The 24,247-nt window shown below is 54.6% G+C and overlaps 1 protein-coding gene and 1 long non-coding RNA gene across 4 annotated transcripts in view; one reads left to right on the forward strand and one right to left on the reverse strand.

Moving 5' to 3' along the window:
• The first annotated feature begins 94 nt into the window (after positions 1–94).
• The window catches only part of LOC310893855, a 28,776-nt gene continuing 4,623 nt past the window's right edge, over positions 95–24,247 (forward strand). The window contains exons 1-2 of the long non-coding RNA XR_014579368.1: positions 95–8,300; positions 8,894–9,210. This is a non-coding gene — a long non-coding RNA (uncharacterized lncRNA). The remainder of the gene's footprint in view (positions 8,301–8,893; positions 9,211–24,247) is intronic.
• LOC310893851 (epiplakin-like) lies at positions 12,214–18,229 on the reverse strand. Of its 3 annotated transcripts, XM_083823305.1 has the most exons (3): positions 18,146–18,193; positions 17,842–18,065; positions 12,214–15,365 (listed from the first exon to the last, which is right to left on the reverse strand). In XM_083823305.1, the coding sequence occupies exon 3, from the start codon at positions 15,315–15,317 to the stop codon at positions 12,381–12,383; it is 2,937 nt and encodes a 978-aa protein (XP_083679431.1). In that variant the 5' UTR covers positions 15,318–15,365; positions 17,842–18,065; positions 18,146–18,193; the 3' UTR covers positions 12,214–12,380. The 3 variants fall into 3 exon arrangements, with proteins under 3 accessions (XP_083679431.1, XP_083679430.1, XP_083679432.1); XM_083823304.1 differs by lacking the exon at positions 17,842–18,065 and having other exon boundaries at positions 18,146–18,229; XM_083823306.1 differs by lacking the exon at positions 17,842–18,065 and having other exon boundaries at positions 18,179–18,193.

Genomic DNA, 24,247 nt, shown 5'->3' on the forward strand with positions numbered 1-24,247 from the left:
GGGCCGCCGGCCCTCGGAGCGCGGCCGCTCCCCGCGCGTGCCCCTGCCCCGGGACCCGGCCCCCAGGAGGCTCCCCCTGGCCCCCGGGCAGCGGTGCTGTGCCGGAGCCCTGGCGCCGGGACCGGGGGCTGGGGGCTCCTCCGGGGGCTCCCCGAACCTGCCCGAGCGTGGGGCTGGGCAGCGGCCGGGGGGCCCTGGTGGGGAGGGGAGGACCCGGGGGTCCCTTCCCTCCTCAACCCTTCTGCGACTGTGTGATCCGGGTGCCCGTGGTCCTCGCGGCAACCCTTTGCATTTCTCCCGCAGCCGAACGCTGCCATCTTGCCATCTTGCCAGGCAGCCGCTGGTCGGTGCCGGGTGCTGGGTGCTGCACCCCGCGCGGGAGCACCCAGCTGGGCTCCCATGCCTGCCCAGGCACTGTGCACCCAGAAAGCACTTCAGCCGCTCCAAGCAAGAAATCTTCCAGATGTTTTCATTCCTCTGGAAAGTTTCTGGCTCATTCACTGTTTTTCTTTTATTTCTGGCCGTCTCCGGTTTCTTTTAGCGCGTTCATTATTTGTTCCACCCTGCTTGTTCCACACTGGTGCCTGCTTGCTGTTTTGGGAAATGTTCCCTCACCCCAGACTGTTGCCCTTTTTAGCTGGTATGGTTAAGCAGGAGGGACTGTGGTGAGTGTAGCTGCTGGATGAGGAGGCACTGGTGGCACACTGGGTATCCTGAGCTTTGTTAGCCTCAGAGAGTGCATGCGAAGTCCCACTCCCTGCAGCACAGCATAAACGAAGGGGGGGGTGTTTCACTGTGTGGGTGCACCAGGTCCTGCTCTGACCACAGAATGCCTACAGGGAAACTGGTGCCACCATTTCCAGCCCCGTGGTGCTGCCATGGGCACTCGTCAGGGCCTGATCTGCTGCTGCCTGCTCCCCGTGGCAGAGACTTGTCTGAGCCCACGTGGGTAAATCCCAGCCCCAAAGCTGTCCACTGTCAGTGTCAGCCCTGTGTGAAACCTGGCAGATCGTGTCACCACCTCCTGGACTACAAAAGCCCATCCCAGGCCAGGGCTACCTCCAGGCACACACACCACTTACACCTGTGCCTACCAGACCAGACCTGTGGGTAAGTAAGTCACTGGTTCTTGTCAAAGTGGAAGAGAAAAATTCAGCTGGGAATAAGCAGGGCAGGGAATAAAAGGGCTGGAACCAGACAAAAACTACACACCATGCCTCAGGAACCTTTCCTATTGATTCCCTGTGAGTCCCTTTTCTGTGGATGCTGTTTTCCTGTTGCAGATCTGCCCATTGCCCACCAGTTTCAGTGTAAGTGCTAGGTGGATAACCTGTGCTGGAGTTGATCTACCGGTTTCAACAGATATCCTTTACAAGTAGAAACTGCCACAACAAGGAAGACAGATCAAATACAGGCTGAAAGAGATTTTGAAAAATAACTGGCCAAAGATAAAAAGTGGTGCTCAAAGACACTGGAGGTAAGAATGTGAGCAGAAGATATGTACAGCCAAGGGATGATGAGGGTCTAAATGGGGTCGCTGGAGAGATAGGATATAGTAAAACAGCAAATTGTACCATTTACTATGGAGGAGGTCACAAATGAACCCTTTCTTTACATGAGGAAAATCGGAGGATTTGTCTCAAAATGAGGTGGCAAAAGATCAGATTATGAAGCTAATCAATAATAGAAATCGTGACAAAGTGCCAGGGTGAAATATTTGCATAAGAGGTTTGGAGGAATGCAAATGTTTAATTGCCAGAATGTTTACAATGGTACATAAGGCAGACTTGGTACCACCAGGCATTGCTGTTCAATATGTTCACAAACAATCCAGAAAAGGGATGAACAGTAAGTTGGCAGAGTTTGCTAATGACACCAAACTATTCAGGACAGTCAGCTCTAAAGCTGCCTGTGAAGAGCTGCAGAGACTCTTGTGACACAGAAAGGGGTATCAAGAGTGTGGACAAGCTTTCGCATGAAGCAAAATACTCAGCTTGGAAAGCGATTGCTGAGCTGGGGATATGCAGATGGACTGCACCATGAGTGGTACAGAGAGCGCACACAGGAATGATTATTCACCATGTTGCACAAACTGGTGTTTGGGATGCCCAGTAAAAAGGCTACGCAAGAGTTTAAAAAAAAATGAATGGGAGTAATTTTTTACTGAGTGTTTCTTGGGGTGAATGTTAGTGGGTGAAACATTGTGGAATTCATTGCCACAGGGTGTTTACAGTGGCCAAAGTAGAAAAGGATTTTAAAAGCCATTAGGCAAATTTGTGGGAGAAAAATTGATTGAGAGCTATTAAACACAAAGACGCAGATGTAGCCTCTGGCCCAAGAGGGCTCTAAGCTGCAGTTTGTCAGAAGCTGCTACTCTGCAAAAGCCAAATATTGTTCAGTCCCCGCTCTGGATCCTGTGCTCTTCCTCTTGGGATCAGCTATTAGCAACTTGCAAAAATAGGATTCAGGGGTATGCAGGATTCATGTCTTACCCAGGGGAGTTGCTCTCATGCTGTCTGCTGCTCCATGTTTTCTGAGGAGGAAACACTTTTCATCTTCACGTGTTCTTTGAGGACCTCTGCTGTTTTCATTTCTGCAGGTGCTAGACATGTCCTTAGCTGGGTTTGGCTGCCTCCCTGGACTGTCCATGCTCTTTGTGCACAGGCAGCTCATAGAGAAACCTTTAAGATCCTTTAAGGCATACAAATTACCTCCAGCAGCTTGAATTGCCTGGATCCTGGATGTCTCTATTCCAACTCAGTCGTTCTGAGTGCAGCATTCTCAGCATGTGACACCTGCGGCTTCCTTGGGATGTTACAGGAATGGAGGTGATGTCCAGACAGGAGCAGAGGTGATACAGAATTGGTGGATGTTCCCAGAGCAGTAATGTGCCCCTATGTCATCACTGATCCCTCCCCTCCACCTTGACAACAGCCCTACATCCCACTGCCTCTTTCCCTGCTCCTCATCCTCAATGCCTCATCCGCATCATAGTAAACCTCTGTATCTTCTTTGTATGGCTTCCTTTTTGCTTGCTGAATAACAAACAATGGAGCATATTTATCTTGCTTGTTCATTTTCAGGCATGAGTCACACAGTCTTGCATTCGCTGGTTGTCCTGTCACATAAAGAGTAAGCAGGAGAAACCTGGTCCATTCTGGTGGCCTCCACACTTCTCTGCTGAATGTGCCCTCCTGAAGCATCCATCTCCCTCGACGGTGCGCTGGGGAGAGCAGACCTGAGTTTCTGCTGCCAAACACTCCCACTGGGTGCTGCTGAAGTGTGACAGAGGCCCTCACCTCCGCGAGACCAGGTGGGGCTCTGCTCTGTGCATGTGCTTGGAGACCAGGTCTCTGCGTGCCAGCGGTCTGGTGCTCTGCAGCACAGCTCCGGGAGCTAGCTGCTGCTACCTTCTGTCGGGGATGCCCTGGTGCACGGCATGCTGCCCTGTCCATCTGCTGGGCCTTAGAATCATATAATCATTAAGGTTGGAAAAGACCTCCAAGATCATCTGGTCCAACCATCACCCTGTTAACAATGTCACCCACTAAACCCTGTCCCTAAGCACCATGCCCAACCTTTCTTTGAACACCCCCAGGGGTGGTGACTCCACCACCTCCCTGGGCAGCCCGTCCCAATGCCTGACTACTCTTTCTGAGAAGAAATTTCTCCTAATTTCCAACCTAAACCTCCCCTGGCACAACTTGAGGCCATTCCCTCTAGGCCTATCGCTGGTTATCTGCAAGAAGAGGCTGAGTCCCAGCTCCCCACCCCTCCCTTTCAGGCAGTTGCAGAGAGCAATGAGGTCTCCCCTGAGCCTCCTCTTCTCCAGACCAAACAACCCCAGTTCCCTCAGCCGCTCCTCACAGGACTTGTGTTCCAGGCCCTTCACCAGCTTCGTAGCCCTCCTCTGGACACGCTCCAGGGCCTCGATGTCCTTCTCGTAGTGAGGCGCCCAAAGCTGAACCCAGCACTTGAGGTGCGGCCTCACCAGAGCAGAGTACAGGGGAACAATCACCTCCCTGGTCCTGCTGGCTACACTGTTCCTGATACAAGCCAGGATGCCGTTGGCCTCCTTGGCCACCTGGGCACGCTGCTGGCTCATGTTCAGGTGAGCATCAACCAGCACCCTCAGGTCCTTTTCCTCTGCACAGCCTTGCTCTGTTTGGTCCTCTACTTTGTCTCACCTTGTGCCACCACCAGCCTGTAGTCTTGAACCCAGTCTGGGGCAGGTCTGCCTGCATCCTGCAGCACAAAGTCAGGAGGCAGGGCTGCTGGCAGGACTGCCCTGAAGTCACAAGGCTGCTGCTGCCATCAGCCCCTCTCGCCATGAACTCCTCCTTGGTTGTTGTGAGGACAGGGACTCCTCCAGCGAGCCACCATTTGGGCTGGGGCTCTTGGCTGAGGAGGTTAGGGATATCAGTGAGATAACTGGTCTAAAGGTACAGACTTTGCTTTGCTGCTTGGAGTGATTTCTCCTTTTCCACTCTCTCGAAAGAATGGGCCAGTTCTGCTAAGCAGCTACTGGTCACTGGCAAGGAGGTGCTCAGAGGTGTGGAACTGGGCCTCCTCTCTGGTCTTGTTCAATTTAATCAGATGTCCTGGACGCTGCTGCCTCAAGGATTCTGGTTTGAACTGCACTGCTGCGCTTTTAACCGTGGTGTGGCTGGAAGAGTGCAGAGGATCTGAAAGCTGCTTTACAGCATGGTAGTCCTGAGGGGTTTATCATGCAGTGATGTGCAGCTAGGCAGGGGCTCCTTGCTTTATTTAATGTGCATGTCCCCCTTGAGCAGGGAGGTTGGACCAGATGACTTCCAGAGGTCCCTTCCAACCTCAGCCATTCTGTGTTTCTGTATCATTTTGGGTATGCTCTGACTTTAAATTGCTGGAGTCTGATGGGATTTTAGAACCCCTTTGGGGTTAGTGTGCATGTTTCCCTCTCCAGAGCTCTCTGAAGGATCTGAGATGTGCAGGGGAGCCCAGGGGACGCAGCGCAGCTGTGACCATCCCTCCCCGCTTTGGCCGGGCAGCACCAGCTCCTGCAGTGCGCTGGTGTCTGCGGTGCTGAGGTTTGGGCTGAAGCTCCACGTCTCCCTTCCTCCCCTGCCTGCTAGGAGGCCCCTCTTGGCTTGCCGTCTATTTTTATCCACATTTGATGGATTGGGCTGGGATGTAATGACGTCACGTGTTTTTGCGCAACTTGCACTTTGTTACGGTTTAAGGTTCAGTCTAGGTGCCAGACTGACTCTGGGAAGCTGACAAACATCTTCCCTGCTGCGTTGCCTTCTTTCAGCACATTTGTTAGTGGTTTCTGCAGGGCAAACATGTGGCCAGCAAAGAGCTCCTCTGGAATCTGTTTGTGTTTACTGAGTTAATACATAAGGCTGTAACCTCCCGTTCTGCAGCTCCTCGCTCTTGTCCTTCGCAGACGCACAGCCTACATGTGAGTGTGACCTGCTGGTGCCAGCAGGCAGTTCAGATGTGTGAATTCACAGGAGGGCAGGCCAGCATTCATTTAATGCTGCAGGACCAGACCCCTCCTGAGAGCACGGCAGAGCAGTTTCCTGTACTTCTTACAGCTATTACTGCTGAAAGCATCTCCGTGGTCACCCTGGGGATGGTGCATCCTTCTGCAAACATCTCAGGGCAAAGTTCAGGCCAGAGAGCTCGGGGAGGGGCTGCAGACTTTCCGAGTGTCTAAGCTGTGCTCGTTCAAGCTGTGCCTGTGTTCCCGCTGGCAGATCCCACACAGTGCAGGGAACACGTCCCCAGCTTGGCCACATGTGGTTCCACGAGCGGAAAGCGCGCCAGCGCGCGCAGCAGCGCTCCGCACAAACAGGGGTGAAGCTGGCCGCAGGATCAGGCGCAGCGTGGGCGTGTTGTGGGATGAGGGCGCTTGCTGAAACTGGTCTCAGCTAGCCCAGTGCTAAAAACGGCATGGTTTGAGTCTCTGTGGGAGTCTGCGAGGGAGTGGGGCATGCAGGTGATAGCAGCCGGTCCAGCGCCAGGGAAAGCAGAAGGACGGGCTGCTTGCAGTGGGGGGGCTGCGGCAGTGCGCTCACCTGCAGATGTGAGAGCACTGCCTGGGGCTCCGGACGGGCTGGGGGCCATGGGGGAACTGGGCCCCGTGAGAGGCACTGAGGGGGCACTGAAGGGAGGGGGTGTCCCTGTCTGACCGCGGGTGGTGGGAGGGAGCGGCACAGAGGGGCAGAGAGGGGTGAAAGGAGCAGAGTCAGGGGCAGGGACAGCAGGCAGAGGCGGGGGCCGAGCCCTGGGGGCACTGGAGGAGCATTATCAGGGATGGCCAGCTGTCAGAGCCAGCGAGGGTGCTGCTTGGACCAGAGAAGGCTGGCTTTCTTTTGTTCTTTGCTTGTAGCTGGCTGCGCACAAAGGGCGCCTGGATTATGTCAGACCTTGTTCCCTGCTCCCCCTTTCTTGGCAGGCTCCTGCAGTATCTGGAAGGGCTCAGGGTTGCTCGGGAGCCCTGGCAGGAGGCTTGATCACAGTTTCCTGACTCCTGGCCTGTTTTGCAAAGAGGTAGGCTCGGCTGCAGGTAGTGGTGCTCAGGGGAGCACAGCGCGGTCAGTGCAGCAGCACACACTGTGCTGTGCAGGGCTGGGCTGGACCCAGACACTCGTGTTTCCACCTCCTGGCCTCCTGTGTTTGGCTGCCAGGGAATTTCCTGCTTCTCAGCCTGTGGTTTCCTTTTGTAAATCTCAGCCGATTCCTTTCAGTCCCTCCTGGCTTGGCTCCCCCTGCAGCCCTGCTGCTCCCCAGGACTCGCAGCCCCCCCAGAAACTCCTGTCCTGAGGCGTGGCAGGCGCTGGGCTCTGCCCCTGCACCTGCTCGGAGGTGGTGGCCCTGGGGGATGCCAGTGGGTGCAGGGGAGCAGGGACAGGCAGAGCTCAGGGGTGCTCAGCAGTGCATGGGGGGGTCAGCGCAATGCAGTGCTGGGGTCCTGCAGCAGGTCCAAACCTCCCCACCCTGCCCACGCACAGCGCGTGTGGGGAGAGGACGGGCGCCTGCCGCACCTGGGATGGCTCCAGCCCAGGGGACTTGAGGAAGTGACCCCGTCCTTGCTCTTATAGCACTAAGGAGTTAAGTGCAGCTTGGGCTATCACATTATAACTGGTGAGTTTCCTGTTCCAACAGCTTTTAAACACTTTTTTGACCTTTTATAAGAAAAAGAAGCAGAACCAGTTAAGTGGAAAATTAAGATAGGCTTTCATCATAATGCTCTCTTTTGTTCCTTTTTTCCTCTGACTTAAAAACTTTCGTTGGGAGAAAATAATAGACTTTCAGCTGAGCTTAAAGATGATATAGCAGTCATCTTTGGGGTAGGAGAAAAAAGTGGAGACACCCTGGAACTTTGTTGCTACCCCTCACTCCCCCTTTGTGTTGTTCAGACAAAGTCAAGATAATTGCACAAAACAGCAGATCGGGAGAGTAGCAAAAACAAAAAATAACTTCTGTTTCCCATAGCAGCCTTGCTGCTGCATAGGTGTAGGTGAACGCAGCCAGCGTTCTATCTGCCACCGGGAGATTGGATTGTGCTGAAAGGGGAATATGGGCTCCAAGAGCCAAAAAATGTAATACTTTCATCAAAGACTTCATTACAGAATATCAGGTGCATGTCAGTGAGTTTAGCTAAGAGGTGAGATAGTGGAAATGTGGAGCAGAGGGTTGGAATAACTTTCAGGAGCAATGGATAACATTGAAGGCTGGACTAATAGTCATGAGAGGAAATGGAATGGTACAAAACACAAAGTCATGCCCTGGACTTACTGGACAAACATTTATGCTATAAATTAGGATCCTGGATTTGGAAGTGATTAAGGAAGAAAAGGCCAACATGCATTCAGCAGCATCGGGATGAATGTAGACTGCCATGTATGCAGCCACAAAGACTCGGTGCATTAACTCTGCTGGGATCTGTGTCCAGAAAAGGCAGTGCCAGCACTGTTGGACAGAACAAGATTTACAGACCATGAACCAGTGTTGACCAGCCATGCTGTAAAATATTCATTATAGAAAAGGTGCAGAGAAGAGCAGCTGAGATGACCGAGGGAATGCAGAGGGGGGTTGGGAGCAGCTCAGTTAGATAGCTTGTCAAAACAGACGTTGAGGGTTGATAAGATTGCTCAGGGTGCTTTATCAGTGAAAAACACTGGAGCAGGAGGAGACCTGCTTAAACTGATGGATGGGTTTTGCATACAGAGGAAATCAGTCCAAACTGGCTGAAAACTAGGAGGCTTCGAGCTGCTGGGGGTGGAAGACTGGATCAAACTCCCAGAGCAGAGGTATAGAATGCCTCCTCATTTTGCAAAAGGTTTTCTTTGGTAAACTGCTACATGGCAGGGCGCAGACATGCTGACGCAGGTGCACCTTCCTGACCACATTGGCTTTGTTTGTGTGGGTTGGTGTGCTCCAGCTGGGGCAATGAGCCTGGCTATGTCCCAGACCTGGGGGTACTGTCATGGGGGGCTCCCACGGGTGGGGGAACACCATCACTCAACAAGGAAAGCTGTCTGTGCTGTGGGCATTCTACCTGCTTCGTCACTTGTGACTGTGGCTTGGCGTGGCTTGTCGGCACACTGATGGGCTTGCTAGTTTCCTGTTCCTATCCCAACAAAGCATGCCTGGGGGCTTTTACTCTAAACCCCCATCTTCTCCCACAAAACAGAGAAGTTACTCAGTGCATCCACTGTGGTGCGATGTTCCCACAGGGACTGGGCAGGAGACACAGTCTGCCTGACCCTTTCTTTTCCCCTATTGCCCTCTTGCCTCCAAAGAGTATTCAGATACTATTCAGATGCATTCAGTTATGCAACTAGCTTATAACTATGCAAATGTATGCAGCTTTTCCCTTACACAATGTCCTGTTTTCTTTCAGCTTCTTTTTTGGAAATTCAGCACTTCCTGTGGGAGTGCAATCTGAGCCCCAGGAAGCCATCTGGAGCCCTCCCAGCCTTGGCTCCCCAGGCAGGCTGAAGCTGGCACCAACTCCTTTCAGAAGTCCTCTTGCCCACAGTCCTCTGCTTGCCTGCACCACCCTGGCCGCTTGGTCCACACCAGGGCCTGTAGCACAGACTGGTGCCAACCCCCTGCAAAAAAGCAGAAATGCACGGACAGGTCTCTGCGGCCTGTCCAACTCCATAACCTGGCACCAGCCAACAGCAGGTATGTAGGAAGCAGCAGCATAAGAGCAAGGCAAGTGTACACCAACACTTCTTTGGTATATCCTGTTGTGCTCCAGGGGTTTGTGGCTCTGGTAGTTCCTGAGACATAGATCTGGCTTCCTACTTAGTAGCCCTTGATGGATTTTCGTCCATGGCTTACTCTGATTGCTCTTTGGATCAGTATAAACTTTTAGCATCCAGGACATCCTGCAGCAGGGAGTCCCTCAGCTCAGCTGCCCAGTGTGTAGAAAAATACTTGTTTGACCTGAACTGGCTTTGTGCTGGATTCTGCAATATCCCCTAATCCCTGTGTTGGAAAAGATGGTGAACACATAATCATCTCCCCTGCGCCAACCACTATGCTGTCCACCTTGGTCATCTCTTCCAGACTGTGAAGTCTAATCAATTCTTCTTCTTTTTTTCCCTGTGTTTCACCATTCTTGTGCTTCTTTGTGTTCTCATGATATGAGACAATGAGCTGTGACAATGAACACCTCAGGAGATGGTGTTCTGTTCTCTGCTCCCTTCCTAGTAATTTACAACAACTCTATTCCCTCTGTGGAGTGGTGATTAAGTCTGAAAGTCCCTGTGACACTGCATGTTTCTGTTAGCCCTGTGTTAGTCTTCTTGTTAGTGAGCTTCTGCTGGTGGAGTGGCTCCCTTGGCTCCCTTGCCTCTGGGACTGAAGTGCCATGGGAAGCTCCACCAGCACCTTCCTGTGCTTCCCCAGCACAGATGTATGCTCCAGCCTGCGGGCTGTATCCTGGAGCTGCAGGCTGTCTGTGGTGCACTGGGCTTGTGTTGCGATCCACGTGCACTATGAGGGTGGCTGGGATGAGGCCATTCGGCCAGCCCTGGGGACAGCCCATTTGACTGGCTCTCCCAGTGCTCTCGCGTGGCTCCAGGGCTCTGTACATGAGGAGTGTTCTCCAGAGGCACACACAGCCATGACAGGCACATCCAGGGTTCCCCCTTAGCCTCTCCCTGCAGATGCTCCTTGTGGTGGCTTAAACCATGTGCCATCCACAGCACGCACAGTGTGCCTGGTGTGGTGGCTGAACCTGCCAGCTGAACCTGCTGGCAGCCTCTGTAACTCTCAGGGTCTGAACAGGCCTCACAAATGTGTCACTCTCCCCTGCGTGTGCCTCAGTGGTAGGACTCATCCCTGGGAGCTCTGGCTAAAGGACTGGCTTGCATCCTCACTGTTCCTTTGCGAGCAGAGAGCTGGGAAGGCAGCAAGCATGGTGCAATGTGTGAGCTCCAGCGTGGAGCAGGGCTGTGCAGCACACTGAGTGCTGTTCTCCATCTCCAGTTAGGGCTGGGGCACACAACCCTGTGTGTTCAAGAGCCCAGCAGAGCACCTTGGCCCCAGCACTGTGGCCCTGTGTGGATGGCAGAGGTTTTGGGGAGCACAGACATGGCGCTGGTGCTGGGGTGCAAAGCAGGGAGGCCATGCCATGCCCACCCCCAAGGCAGGGGGACCTTGAGCAGGGGACTACAGGGACCTGCTGGGTGGTGATGAGACCCCATGGGATGGCCGGCCAAGGCCTGGGTGCCCAAGTCGGCGTTGGAGCTGTTGGTTTGGACAGTGGGGGCCATGGGATCCCCATGCTGTAGGGGGCTTTGTCTGTGGGAGCCTTGGGGGTCCTGGGGGGCTTTGGGATATGCGGGGCCCGGGCTAGGGGTCCCTATCTTGGGACCTGGGCTGGGTCAACTGGTGAATGGTACAGGAGTGCCGGCCCAGCGCATGTCTGTCACTGGGAGAAGCTGCATTCCCAGGCTGAATGGGGCTGGGGGTTTCAGGCTGCAGGCTGAGAGACAGCCATGCCCCTCGTGGCCTCACACTGGCAGATGGGCTGACACAGCCGAGCTGGGCAAGACAAGGTGCAGCAGTGAAGGGCAGCTCCAGCCCAGGACAGCGGCATGGGGCAGCTGCGGGTCCGCGGCCAGGGGCCCTGACTCAGGCCCCAGCGCAGCTGAGTCCCGGCTGCAGGGCCTGGCTGAGGGAGGGCTTGGCCCGGCTGAAGGCCCACGATGAGGCCCGGGATGAGGCCCAGGATGAGGGTCTGGCTGAGGGTCTGGCTGAGGGCCCAGCTGAGGGCCTGGCTGAAGCCTGCTGTGCCGTCAGGGGGCAGCATTGGTGTCACACGCAGTGTCACATCCACACAGACATGGCACTGTAACAGGGACATGTACAGGTACATGTACACCCCCCCCCCCCCCCCGTAACGGTGACACATGCACACGCAAACACAGACACATGCTGCAGGCTGTGCCTCACCCCCCCATGTCTGAACGCAATGCTGGACTCCCCAGGGCATGGTAGGTCCAGCCCCACATGCTGTGCTGTGCACACATGGCTCTGTGGTACCTGCATGCATGCTCAGTGCTTACGCTTTGCAGCACAAATCTGTGTTGCACACATGCATGGCTGCTCAGCTCAGTGCCAGGCAGCACGGGGATGCTCTCATAGCTGCTTTCCCTCCCCAATGGGCAGTGACCTTCAAGGGCACAGGGACTTGGGGTGTCCCTGGCACACGCAGGAGCACCCTTCCCTGTGGCATCCCCTTGCCCCTGATAGCTCTGGACTCCTGCAAGTGCACCCAGCAGCTGCTCACCATTGCAGGCATCAGAGCCCTGGCACCAGAAGCCCAATCCCACTTTGAGTTCATGCATGCAAAATGTCCTGCAGGTGACCGCAGCCATGTGTGCTGCCCTCACTGCTTGCTCCTCAGCAGGGCCAGGGTCCCAGCTATCCCGTGCAGAGGTGGTCGGTCCCTCTGTAGCTCTTCTGGGGCTGCCAGTTGTGCTGACAATAGCTCCTGCTTTGGGGTTTCTGCCTGATCCCATTGGTGGCAGTCTCTGACCCATCTGCTGTGGGTGCTAACCCCACATTTCCCTATCCTTTGTCAGTGCCTGTGTGAGTCTGGCAGCAAGTCACAGCCACAAGCCTTCCCCAGCCCTCCCTAGAATCCCTGCCCCCCTCCCCCCAGGAATGCTCCACTGGGCAAAAACATTCTCAGTGAAGTAGTAGTTGAGACAGGAAAGAGTTTAACCAGGAGACCACCCTGTTCCACACACAGGTTCATCACCACTCTTTCCTGTCCATAACTGTATTGCATGGAGAGCCAATTCTCAGAAGAGCCCAGGTTGCATTTTCCATAGGAGGTAGAGCTTAATCCTCTTCTGGGGCAGGTAGTGCTAGTGGTCGGGGTGGTGTCTTTTCTTTCCCTGTGGGCCCGTGACTACAGTGGTGGTGATGGTGATCTTGTTCACAGTCAGCCCCCCTGTGCCGTAAGTGTCAAGATGTGCCTCTCGTTTGTACTCAGAGACTTGCTTGGTGGAGAGGAGCTCCCATACTGACACCCTCTGCTCCTGGAATTGGCCAAAGGTAATGTAGGAGCCCTCAGACTGGAGGAGATCCACTGTCTGCTGGGGAAGGGCTGCAAGTTTCCTTTCTTTGCTGTCAATTGCAATGCTGCTGATGGTGCTGATGAGTTGCTGAATGGGGAGTGTTCCAGCACAGTGCAGTTCCAGAAGCTCCTGCCTTTTGTCCTCAGGGATGTAGTCAGAGAAGAGCAGGTCCCACACAGAGACTTGCCTCCCCTGGAACTCATCCACTGCCATCTCAACTGTGGTGGACTTCAGGGTTTCTTCCCAGGTCCTGTCCTCTTGCAGGTGGTGCGTGTGCTCAGCTTCAGGGACTGTTGTCTCTGCCCTTGGACTACTCTCATGTGCTGATTGCTCTGCTCTTGCTTCCTCTGCCTTGGTTACAATAGTGCTGACAACAGTTTTCACCTGCTCAAGGGTTAACTCTCCTGCCTGGTACAGCTCTAGCAGCTCCTTTCTGTTCTCCTCGGGGATATACTTCGAGTGGAGCAAGTCCCACACAGAGACCTTGTGGCCCTGAAACTCTCCAGCCTCCATGTCGACAACTGTGTTTTTCAAGGCTGTTTCCCATGGTTCTTCTTTGGAGGAGTCAGCATCCTTCTCTCCCGCCACTGGCACAGTGTCCTTGTTGGAAGTCTTCACTGCAATTAGGAATTTCCTGCCTGTAGATTTTTTTTTCTTAATGAGGGTGGTGACAACAGTTATCATCTGCTCCAAGGCCAGTGTTCCAGCACAGTACAGCTCCAGAAGCTCCTGCCTTTTGTCCTCAGGGATGTAGTCAGAGAAGAGCAGGTCCCACACGGAGACTTGCCTCCCCTGGAACTCATCCACTGCCAACTCAACTGTGGTGGACTTCAGGGTTTCTTCCCAGGTCCTGTCCTCTTGCAGGTGGTGCGTGTGCTCAGCTTCAGGGACTGTTGTCTCTGCCCTTGGACTACTCTCATGTGCTGATTGCTCTGCTCTTGCTTCCTCTGCCTTGGTTACAATAGTGCTGACAACAGTTTTCACCTGCTCAAGGGTTAACTCTCCTGCCTGGTACAGCTCTAGCAGCTCCTTTCTGTTCTCCTCGGGGATATACTTCGAGTGGAGCAAGTCCCACACAGAGACCTTGTGGCCCTGAAACTCTCCAGCCTCCATGTCGACAACTGTGTTTTTCAAGGCTGTTTCCCATGGTTCTTCTTTGGAGGAGTCAGCATCCTTCTCTCCTGCCACTGGCACAGTGTCCTTGTTGGAAGTCTTCACTGCAATTAGGAATTTCCTGCCTGTAGATTCTTTTTTCTTAATGAGGGTGGTGACAACAGTTATCATCTTCTCCAGGGTTAATACCCTTCCACGGTAGAGCTCCAGAAGCTCCTGCCTTTTGTCCTCAGGGATGTAGTCAGAGAAGAGCAGGTCCCACACAGAGAACTCACCAGCTGGCATGTCAATGGTGGTAGACTTCAAGACGTTATCTAGTTGTGCATCTTGTGCTGAAACATCATCTCCATTTTCCCCTGCCCTTGTCACCACCTTCTGTGGACTTCTGGTATTTGCTGCGAGTGTGGTATTGGCAGCTTCTGTTTTGTTGATCGTGGTGGTGACGACAGTAGCCACCTGTTCTGTGGTCAGTATGCCTGCTCTGTACAGCTCCAGCAGCTCCTGCCGCTTCCCCTGAGGGATGTATTTGGAAAAGAGCAGATCCAGCAAGGAAACATTTTGTCCCTGGAACTCACCAGCAGTGACATAGATGGTCGCAGACTTTAATGACTTTCTCAACTGCTGCTCCTGGGAGTGTGTATCCTGTACAGGTTGTGGTGATCCCACCTCACAGCTGGGTGTTACTGTGGATGAGCTCAGATCCTGGTTTCCTGTTTCTGCCTTGGTGATGATGGCAGTGAGAGTGGTGATCATTTCTGGGATGGTCACCGTCCCCACCTTATATTTCCTCAGCAGCTCCTCTCTCTGGCAATCAGAGACGTAGCGAGAGAAGAGGAGCTCCCAGACGGTGACGCTCTGGCCCTGGAAGAGCCCCACGCTGACGGTGGTGCGGGCAGCCTGCAGGGCTTTGCGGGCATCCTTGTTCAGCTGGTAGAGCACCGAGCCCTTGTCCATCACTTGGAGCATGAGCAGCCCCGTGTCTGGGTCAGGCACGCAGCGGCGGAGGAGCTGTGTATAAGTGAGGTTTTCATGCGTGTTGGGGTCAAAACAACTTCTTGTTTGATTCTTGTGGTTCAGAAGAAACTGGCACATCTCCTGGTCCAAGTAGCCTCGCTGGTAGGCCACCTCCACAGGGAGGCGGTGGCTGTTGATGGGGTCGATGATGCCGCCGGTGGCGATCTGGGCCTCAAGCAGGCGGATAGCGTGCTCCTTGACGATGAACTCTTTCTTCATGGCCTGGAAGAGGGAGATCTTGTGTCCTGTGTATGGCTCTGTGTACCCTGTCACGGCTCCCTCTGCTGACAGAAGCTTCTCATAAAAATCTCTGCCTATAAGTCCCGCAGTCAGTGCCTCTTTCACTGATAGCTTGGCATTCCTCACTGGGTCAGTGAGGAGCCCTGAGGCAGCCTGCGCCTCCAGCAGCACCAGGGCCGTACCTGGCGTCAGGAGCCCCCTCATCATGGCATCATAGATGCTCATCTTCTTATTCTTGGCCTGGATGAAGACACCAGCTATGAAGTTACTCCCACCACCACACATCTCCGTGTGTTCACTTCCAATCAAGTTGCTTCCTGTGTTGCTTGACTCGTTGTTCTGAAGGGGTCCACTCATCTTCTACCTCTGGGCAACAGTCCTGCTGCTGTGGAGCACTGTGTTTTTCTGAGGAGAGAGAAAGAGAAGACTTGGTGAGACACAGGTTCTTGAGCGGGTGCCGTGGTGTGTGTGAAGATAAGCCATCTCTCTGGATGTAGTAGCAGGACTCCAGAGAGAAGCGGGAAGCAGGAACTGGAGCATTGCTACTGACCCCCTTTCTCAGCAGGAGTCTCAGGGTCAGCTCCCACTCAAACAGCGGGTGATAACTCCCTGGAAGCAGTAGTGACAGCCCAGCCGGGGTGGTTGCTCTGTGTTCGCCTGTGCAGCATGCTGTGCACCTCCCTGCTGCAGTGCCTGGCTCTACACATCTCCATGCAGCTGGATGTCTTTGCATTGAGATGCTGCAGTGTCATGAGGAGGCTTGGTGCCTATCCCTAACAGCACCCGTACTCAGAAAAACTGACTACAGCTTTTCTCCAAAAAAATAAGTTTTTTTCCTCAGCACTCAGTTTTTCTCTTCCAAAACTGAGTGCTGATGCCACAGGCATGCTCGCACTGCTCTGTGGCCCACACTAATGTTTAATTGCACGTGGGGATCATCTGTGGGATGGCTGGGTGGCCCATGCCAACCACCATCCTGGGGACCGTTCTAACCAGTTCCAGTGCCTGGGGATAAGGGCGTGGTCAATGGGAAGGTTTGTTTGGCTGCGTGCTGTCTCTGCAGGAGGGCAGGGGTTCTCTCTCCAGATATTTAGGGAAACTGGTGTAGGAACAACAGGATGGTAAAGACTGATCCTGCTGGCCGAACCCTCTGGCATGCAGCGCACCAGACCGCCTGGGCTGTGCTTGCCCCAGACCACCCTCTATTAGCCACCACAGGCTTTCATCCGTGGATCTGTGCAGTTGGGGCTGTGAGTCTGGGTCTGGTGTCAGCCTCTACAACATCCCAAGGTAATGACAACAGTGATTTAATCATACTTTGCAGGGAAAGTCTTTTCACTGATAGCTCCTAGACCCTGTGCTGCAGGAGGTAGTGAATGGTCATTCTTTGTTTTAGCTAATTGTTATGTAGGTAAAGTGGCAGATAAAATTATGTATATCTATATGTATACGTATGTAAAATTACAGAGTTGTGGTGGACTAAGAGCCGGTACCTCAGGGAGCCTGCTGTAAGTGGCTGCTTGCAGTGGTTTCTCCCATTTGTACAGGTACTTAGCAATTACTGTGATGAGTCACAGTCAATCTAGCGGGTACCCTCAGATATAAAAGCAGCACTGCCAACCAAGATACCAGTTGTGCTGTCTGAAATGTGCTAGAGGAAGGAGGCTGTGCTCTTCAGCAGACATCTGAACAACTATGCAGAGTCTGACCAAGGGTCGGTGTAGCCCAGGGTCTTGTTTCCATCTTGAGCTATAAGTGGACAAGAGGGAAAGAATGAAAATGGGGCAACATATATAACATTTACTTGGTTTCTGTGGTAATCTCTAACTGTTTTTAGCACAGTGGATTTCATAAACTGGATGCCTTTTGAGTCTGTTTAGTAATTCTTGAAGGACCTCTGCCGTGCAGTCACCTGGTTTCTTCTGGAAGCCCTGTAAACTTTCAGCATCCCCAGTATCATGTGGTGATGAGGCCACAGTCTTGTAAAAATGGCAAAAACAAACCCCAAAACATTTCTTTGGGAACACCCATCTCCCATAAAGCTACAGTGACTGATGTTAATGATACGTTTAACTCATTAATTATCAAGGTCACAGCTTAATTCCCTGACTGTTTACCTAACTGATCTAAAAGCCTCTGAGTCATTGCTTTTGATCCATTTAAATATTGGAATGATGCTGGTGTAGATGGATCATGCTGCAAGAGAGCTGGATCCCAGCAGCTGTAGACCAGTCCCTGCCTCCTGGAGACCCTGCCCATGGCTCCAGGCTCTTTCTCATGTGGGTGTTCTGGCCCACCTTGGGGCTCTGGCCCTAGAGAGCAGCTTCTTTTCACTCTCTTGCCTCCATTGATGCAGCCCTCGCAGGGTGATGGGCTCGTTGTGCCGCCTGCTCGGGTGGCACTCGGTGCAGGGCAAGGCAGAGTGCCGGTGTCACGCCCTGGAGCAGGCGACACCTATATAGGCCACAGATGTCGTGTGAACACCCTATTCTGGAGAGACATTGCCCAACGGCAGGCTGTCATTAGCTCGTCTCTAATCAGGCCTCCTGATGCCGGGGCTTGGCTGCACATGCAGCTCCCGGGGCAGGAGCTGGCTGTCCTTTCAAGCTGTCACAGCAGCCCAGCCCAAGAGGCCCTGGTGGAAGCGGTTTTTCCAACTGGGGTGAGCAGGGGTGGCCTGGCAGCGCCGTGGTCCTGAGCCCTGCCTGCACCCCAGGGAGCGCGAGCGTGTCGGCACAGCCCCCAGCCCGGTGCTCGCCTCACGGGCTCCCGCTGCCGGGCCCCCAGCCGAGACGCACCGCGCCAGTCGGCACCGTCTCCTGCGGGCTCGGGCAGGTCCCACGGCTCCGGCTGCCTCCCTCCCGTGTCCCAGTGTCCTGACCTGCTCAGCTCAAGTGCAGGGGACGCAAAGCGCCTCGCGTGGAGCAGTGGCTCCATCCAGCCCTGGCATCCAGCCGCTCTGTCGCTTCGTCCCTGCTTAGAAAGGACCGCCTCGTGCCCGGAGACCTCCTGCGCACCAAAGCCCCGGGCTTCAGCAGCTGCCCTCTGAGTGGTAGGTTTTGGGGTAGAGGCAAGGTCTCCGCATCCCTTGCAGGCCTCTGGTATCTGCATAGAGCGTGCAAGGCAGGAGTTGTGCTAGGCTGTGTGGTGGCCCCAGTGCCCCCTCTGGACAGGCTGTGTCCTACCTGCTGGACACGAATCCAGAGCGGCTTGCTCACCAGCAGGCTCCGGTCCTCCTCCTCCTCCTCCCGCCGCCTCTCAGCCAGGATGAGCAGCTGAGGCAGGTGCCTAATTTAAATCCTTCGCTTCCCCGCCCCTGGGGATGACACACCAGCCCTGCCCCATGCTACAAGCCAGCCAATATACATCCGACCACCCCAGTGTGACGATGCCTTTGCAGTGTCACAGCAGCCCCTGTCCTGGGAGCCCAGCTGGGGTGGCAGGGTCTGGGGCACGGGGACAGTGACCGGTTACACTGCAAGATGTGGGGTGCGTCTGTGGTGGGAGCTTGGGTGAATGATGGCTGTGGAGGATGCAGGGGCATGGTGCAGCTTCTGGACCCTGCCACCACCGTCTCCTGACAGGTGCCCAGCACGATTGCTCATGGACTGCTCTGCCTGGGGTCCCAGATGACTTGGAGGTCTCTACACATCTGGGCTTGTTCAACCTGCCTTGGCTCAGCCCCTCGGCTGGGGTAGGGAGCTGCAGCCACCTCCTGCGGCTGTCTCTGCTCCCATGGGGGTCAGAGATCGAGCCTGTCCCCTGATGGGGTTGTGAATGGGACCATACAGGCACAGGAGCTCCTTGCAGCAGGTGGGTTTGGGTGGTCAGTGCCTGGGGCTGAAGCAGCTCCAGGATGGAAACCTCTCAGAATCACAGAATGGTTGAAATTGGAAGGGTTTTCTGGAGGTCATCTGGTCCATCCCCTCTGCTCAAGCAGGGCCACCTACAGCACGTTGCCCAGGACCATGTCTAGGTGGGTTTTGAAGACCTCCATGGAGAGAGACTCCACAGCCTCTCTGGGCAGCCTGTTCCAGTGCTCCATCACACTCATACTCCTGGTGAGCAGGGGGAGCCAGCCCAATGCCTGGCCAGCGGCTCCCCGGGAGCTCGGGGTGCCTGGTCGACCCCTTGCTTGCAGAGAACTCATGCTGGCTGGCAGGGCAGGCTGGTGGCTCTGGCCAGCTTTGGGCTGAGTTGGGCTGAAGCAGTCCCGTGTTTGGGCCATGTCCCATCAGACCACAGCCACAGCTCTGGTGAACAGGCTTACCCAGTGTCCGCTTCCAGCACAAGGGTGGTTTTGGTTGGATTCTTCCAGTGTGCAATTGTGCAGCTGGGTACGTGCTCAGGTGCTGGTTGTGTCTGTGGCTGTGTGCATCTGTGACTGCATATGTGCTCACATAAACCTGCACGTGACCGTGCCTCTGATGTGTGTGACTGTATGTGCTCAAGTGACTGTGTGAGTGTGCACACGTGTGACTGTGCGTGTGCAGGGGAGAGCACACACATGCTCACGCACCTATGCCTGTGTGAGCTGGCATGTGCAGCTGCACACGTGTGTGTGCTGGTGTGACCCTGGCCCTGTGTGGGTGTGCGTGAGTTGTGCCCCTGCGCGGAGGAGGTGTTGCCTGCCCCTGCCCTTCCTTTCCTGGCTGTCCTGCTTTGGGTGCACATTCCTACCTGCGTAGGTGCTTGCCAGACTGGATGATCAGCACACGAATGCATTTTCCCTCTGACTCACCGAGATCAGTTTGGCTCTGAGGAACACACCTGGGCAGGAGGTCCCACTGCTCTTGGGGATGAAGGTGGACACAGGACCTGTTTCCGTCGTCTTTACTCACTCCTCAGAAGCCCTTCCTTGCCTGACATCTGTTTTCAGCCTGCATTACGTTGGCTAGAGTTACTGATGCCACAAGTACGCTGCTAACTGCATTTCACTGTAGGTTTTAAGGTTCAGCTATTTGGGCTGGGCTACAGGAAAGGCTTTGTTCTGGGCTGCATCCTTGGCACAAACTGAGTGTAAGGGTTGCAAAGGGTGCCTGTGCCAGGAAAGAGGATCCCGTCTCTTTTCTCTCAGCATCCTGCTCTGTGCAGCAAGGACCCTGTGCACAAGCCTGGCTGGGTGGGTACCAGCAGGCAGTGTTAAGTTGCTCTGCTCTGTGGTCCTCCTGCACTCCCCAGGCACCACTCAACGCTGACCGCAGCCATGCAGCGTGCTCCCCTGAGCTGTCCCAGTGACACTGGGCCACTATCTGGAGCTGGCCCAGCTTGTTTAGACACCTCTGAAGTGCTGGCAGTTGGCGGCTTCCCTTGATGATGCGTTACTTTGCATTTGTCAGAACAGAGGCTATGATTTATCTCGCCACAGTGGACGCCTCCTGTGGAGCTGGAGCCCAGGCTCCCGTTACAGCCATGGAGAGCACATCAGGACACTCACCCAAGTCCGGAGCATGACTGCCCTGACCATGTGAACACATCTGCTGTAGGATGTGTCCACAAAGCAACCACCGACTTGCATGGACCTGCTCCACCTTGGCTGCCCAGGGCAGCTGGGTGACCTACAGTGCACACGAGCATCAGCTGCAGTGAATCAGCCCTGAATGTCACCTCCTGGTCACAGGTACCAGGTGGCTTAAGCAGAGCTGTATCTCTTGGAAATGATGGTGCCTCACCGGGACCCTGTTCCCAGCTTGTTCCCTCATTAGCAGAGAGCTGGATGACTCTTCCCTGATGAGGACTGAGTATTTTATCCTACCTATTAGTCTGTTTCTGAGACATGATCAAACTGTTTCATTTGAACCCTGAAGCAACTTATTTCTTCCAGGACCTGTTCTAAGGCACTACCCAAGGCTGTTTGGAGATGGGTTAAGTGAGCTGATCTCTGCTGTATTTTCTGTTGTCTCCAGAGAGGTATTTCCCCGGGAGCTGTTGAAGAGGAAGGGTGCCCACAAGGCAGACGTTCCTGTGTCCCATGGGTGACTCTGGCACCTGCACACCTTTCCCAGGGAAAGGGAATACAGCACAGGCAACGCTGAGCCTCTCACCTACCTAAATACCAACCCCTGTGATGCAGAACTGAAACCCCGCTCCCCCCTGGCTGGAGCTGCATGTGTGCTGCATACCAGACCTCAGTCCCTTCTAGTTCACTCGCTGCTTTGGCTACCTGCTGTTAGACACGGTCATGTTTCTTCTGGCCTTCGGCATTGTCTTTGTGGCTTGAGCTCAAATTCCCTCAGCCCCACTCCCAAAGCTGCCATGCACTGGTGTGTTAAAGGCACGGGGATGCAGGGCCTGGCTTGAGTACTCTGCAGCCAGTGCCCGGGTGTGCATGACTGTGCTGTCTCCAGACCTGCCTCCATCCCTCCCCCCTGCTCCTGGGGCTCGTAATTAGCCTTGAGATTTGAAGGAGGGCTCCTGTCTCTCTGTCTGCTGCCTGGGAGCATCACCAGCATCCTGCCTGGTGACGCTGATGTCACGGGGCCTGCTTCTCGTTCTCCTGAAGCTGTTCCTCAGGTCTGCTCCCAGTCTGCCCCTGGTCCTGGAGACATTTCAGACAGGATGCCTCTCAGGCCACCCCCTGCCCTGGGTGGTGGCTGCTGCAGGTCCATTGAGAGGCAGATGGCACGGTCTATCCTAGCAGTACGCATGCTGTGAACAGCGATAGGACCTTTTAGCAAGTGAAAGCGCTAGAACACAGCCTACAGATAATTTGGAAACAGTGTTCTTGCTGAGCAATGCCGATTGTTTTACCCATTCCATCTTACTTCTCTGAAAGGCAGCGGCAAGCTGACACTGTACCTCTTGTAATTTGCATATGATCACAGGGCTTTGGATTGGACTGCAGTTGCTATTTTGGTTTACAAGCCAAAATACAGTGACTTCCCATTTCACATGCCTGTAGTGCCAGGAGCTGGATGTTTGTGAGAATGGAGACGAAACTGTGCTCAAGCTGTCTTGAGAGGAATGTTGACTTCTCGCTTGGCTTCAGGCCTGGGTGTTAACTGACCTGCAGTCGCCCTTCCCAGACAGCTTGACTAGCAGCTTGGAGCTGCCTGGGCGTCAGGGCGCTGTCACTTGCACGCTACAGGCCCATTATCCAGCCAGCATTTCTGGATATACCGCACTCTGGACTCTGGCACAGGGCTCTTTGGAGACAACACCTCCTTGTCACCCACCTGACAGACGGCTGCTGTCCTCCCTTCAGTCAGGGGCTAAGGCTGGCAGCATGCGAGCTGCTGTGGGAGAAGCTGGGAAAAGTGCAGCAGCTGCTGCAGGTGGGGTCTGCCCTGAGCAGGGGGACCCAATCCTGCCTGCCAAGTCCTGGCCGTGCTGCAGCACCCCCCAGTATGCTGTGCCTCTGTGCCTGAGGAGAGTGAGGGGCTTTGAGGCACCGCACATCCTGTGCTTGGGGAGAGGGCAGGAAGGCGACAGCATCACCGTCTGGGGAGAGTTTGTGTCGTGTCAGGATCTGTGCATGTGGCGCTGGATTGCCATGGCTGCCATGCAGCTGCAGCCAGCCCTATCTGATAGTATACAGATGTCTGGTAAGTAAAGAAAACCCATGTGAGTGTGCAGGGCTCAGGTGGTGCCTGAAACCCCAGCGTTTGCTGCCTCCACCTCTCTAAGTGCCCCTTGCTGCAGTTCTATGGAAAGCAAAGCCGGGGTGCAGACCCATGGGACGCTCCGTGCCCCGCAGTGCAGCACAGCGGTGCTCCGTGACTCACCGCCCGGTCCTGCAGCTTCCCTGCAGCCTGGCATGGAGGCACCTGGGCCCGGGTATCACCGCCGTGGCCTGGCCTTGCCTGCCGGAAGGTGTAGGTGTCCTTGGCTGAAGCAGCCACGAACCACATCAGAGAGCTGGGAGACAGCTTTCTCAGGGATGCTTTGGCAATGGGGTGTTTGGGGAATGTTGTTTTCCTGTAGCATTTGAGTTGGGAAACCTCCTCTGCCAGAGCTCAGGTGCTGACACGACTCCCTCCCAGCTGGTCCCTGCAGCCACACAGCCCTGGATGTAATGCTGCTGGTGCACAGCAGTCCCCAGACACTGGCGGAGAGTGACACACAGCAGCCAACAGCCTCCTGCCTGACGTGGAGAGGGCAGGGCCCTCCTGCTGCAACCACACACAGGCAGCCTCTGCACGCAGCAGGGGACACTATTAGCAAAGAAAACCAGACCCACGGTGTGGAGCTCTCACACCAGGATTCCCTGCGGCAGAGGTGCCTGGAGGCGCAGAGCTGCCCATGCACTCCTTTCTGGCATGGAGCTGGCGTGGGACCTGCAGAGCCACGTGAGCTGGCAGTGCTGGACCCCAAGGGAGTTGGGCTGAGCAATGTAGGAAAGAATACAAAAAAATTGTCCCACTACAGCTACTCTGTGCTGGTGCAACCTCACCGTGAGTACTGCATACAGTTTTGGGTGCCACAATATAAGGACATAAAAATATTAGAGAGCATCCTAAGGAGGGCTATGAAGATGGTGAAGGGTCTCGAGGGTAAAACATATGAGGAGTGTCTGAGGTCCCTTATTTTGTTCAGACCAGAGAAGAGGAGGCTGAAGGGAGGCCTCACAGTGGTCTGCAGCTTCCTCATGAGGGGAGCGGAGGGGCAAGTGCTGAGCTCTTCCTTCTGGTGACCAACAACAGGACCCAAGGGAATGGCGTGGAGCTGCGACAGGGGAGGGTCAGGCTGGGTGTTAGGAACAGGCTCTTCACTGAGAGGGTGGTTGGGCACCGGGACAGGCTCCCCAGGGACGTGGTCATGGCACTGAGCCTGTCGCTATTAAAGAAGACAATGCTCTGAGGCACATGGTTTGATTTTTGGGTGGTTCTGTGTGGAGCCAGGAGTTGGACTCAGTGATCCTTGTGGATCCCTCCCAGCTCAGGAGATTCTATGATTCTATGTGCTCTTTTAACAACCGCGATGAACCGGCCAAACCCAGCACCAAAGGGATGGGCACAGGCAGCAACCATAGGCAAACAGAAAAGACAAAAATCCTTTTTATTCTGGCTTGGAGATAAGCAGTTGCACAACTTTGTACTCTGTGGGAAAGAAGCTCTCAAGCATCTTTCACCCAGACACGTGATTCCTGGGAAATGGGGATCAGCGAGAGTTTTGCTGGTGCTTCAGGCCACCTGGCCTGTGGCAGGGCAGGGAGGACAATAATCCCCAGGGCGGTTGGGGTGGTGCCAGCAGTGTACAGCCACTGCTTCCTGACACCTTTCCAGAGAACTTGCTTATCTTTTGACTTCCCAGCTTCCTGGCATAAGAGTTTTGCTCTGCGGCTCCTG

This window comes from Anser anser (assembly GCF_964211835.1).
Source record: "Anser anser genome assembly, chromosome: 2".
Lineage (NCBI taxonomy): Eukaryota > Metazoa > Chordata > Aves > Anseriformes > Anatidae > Anser > Anser anser.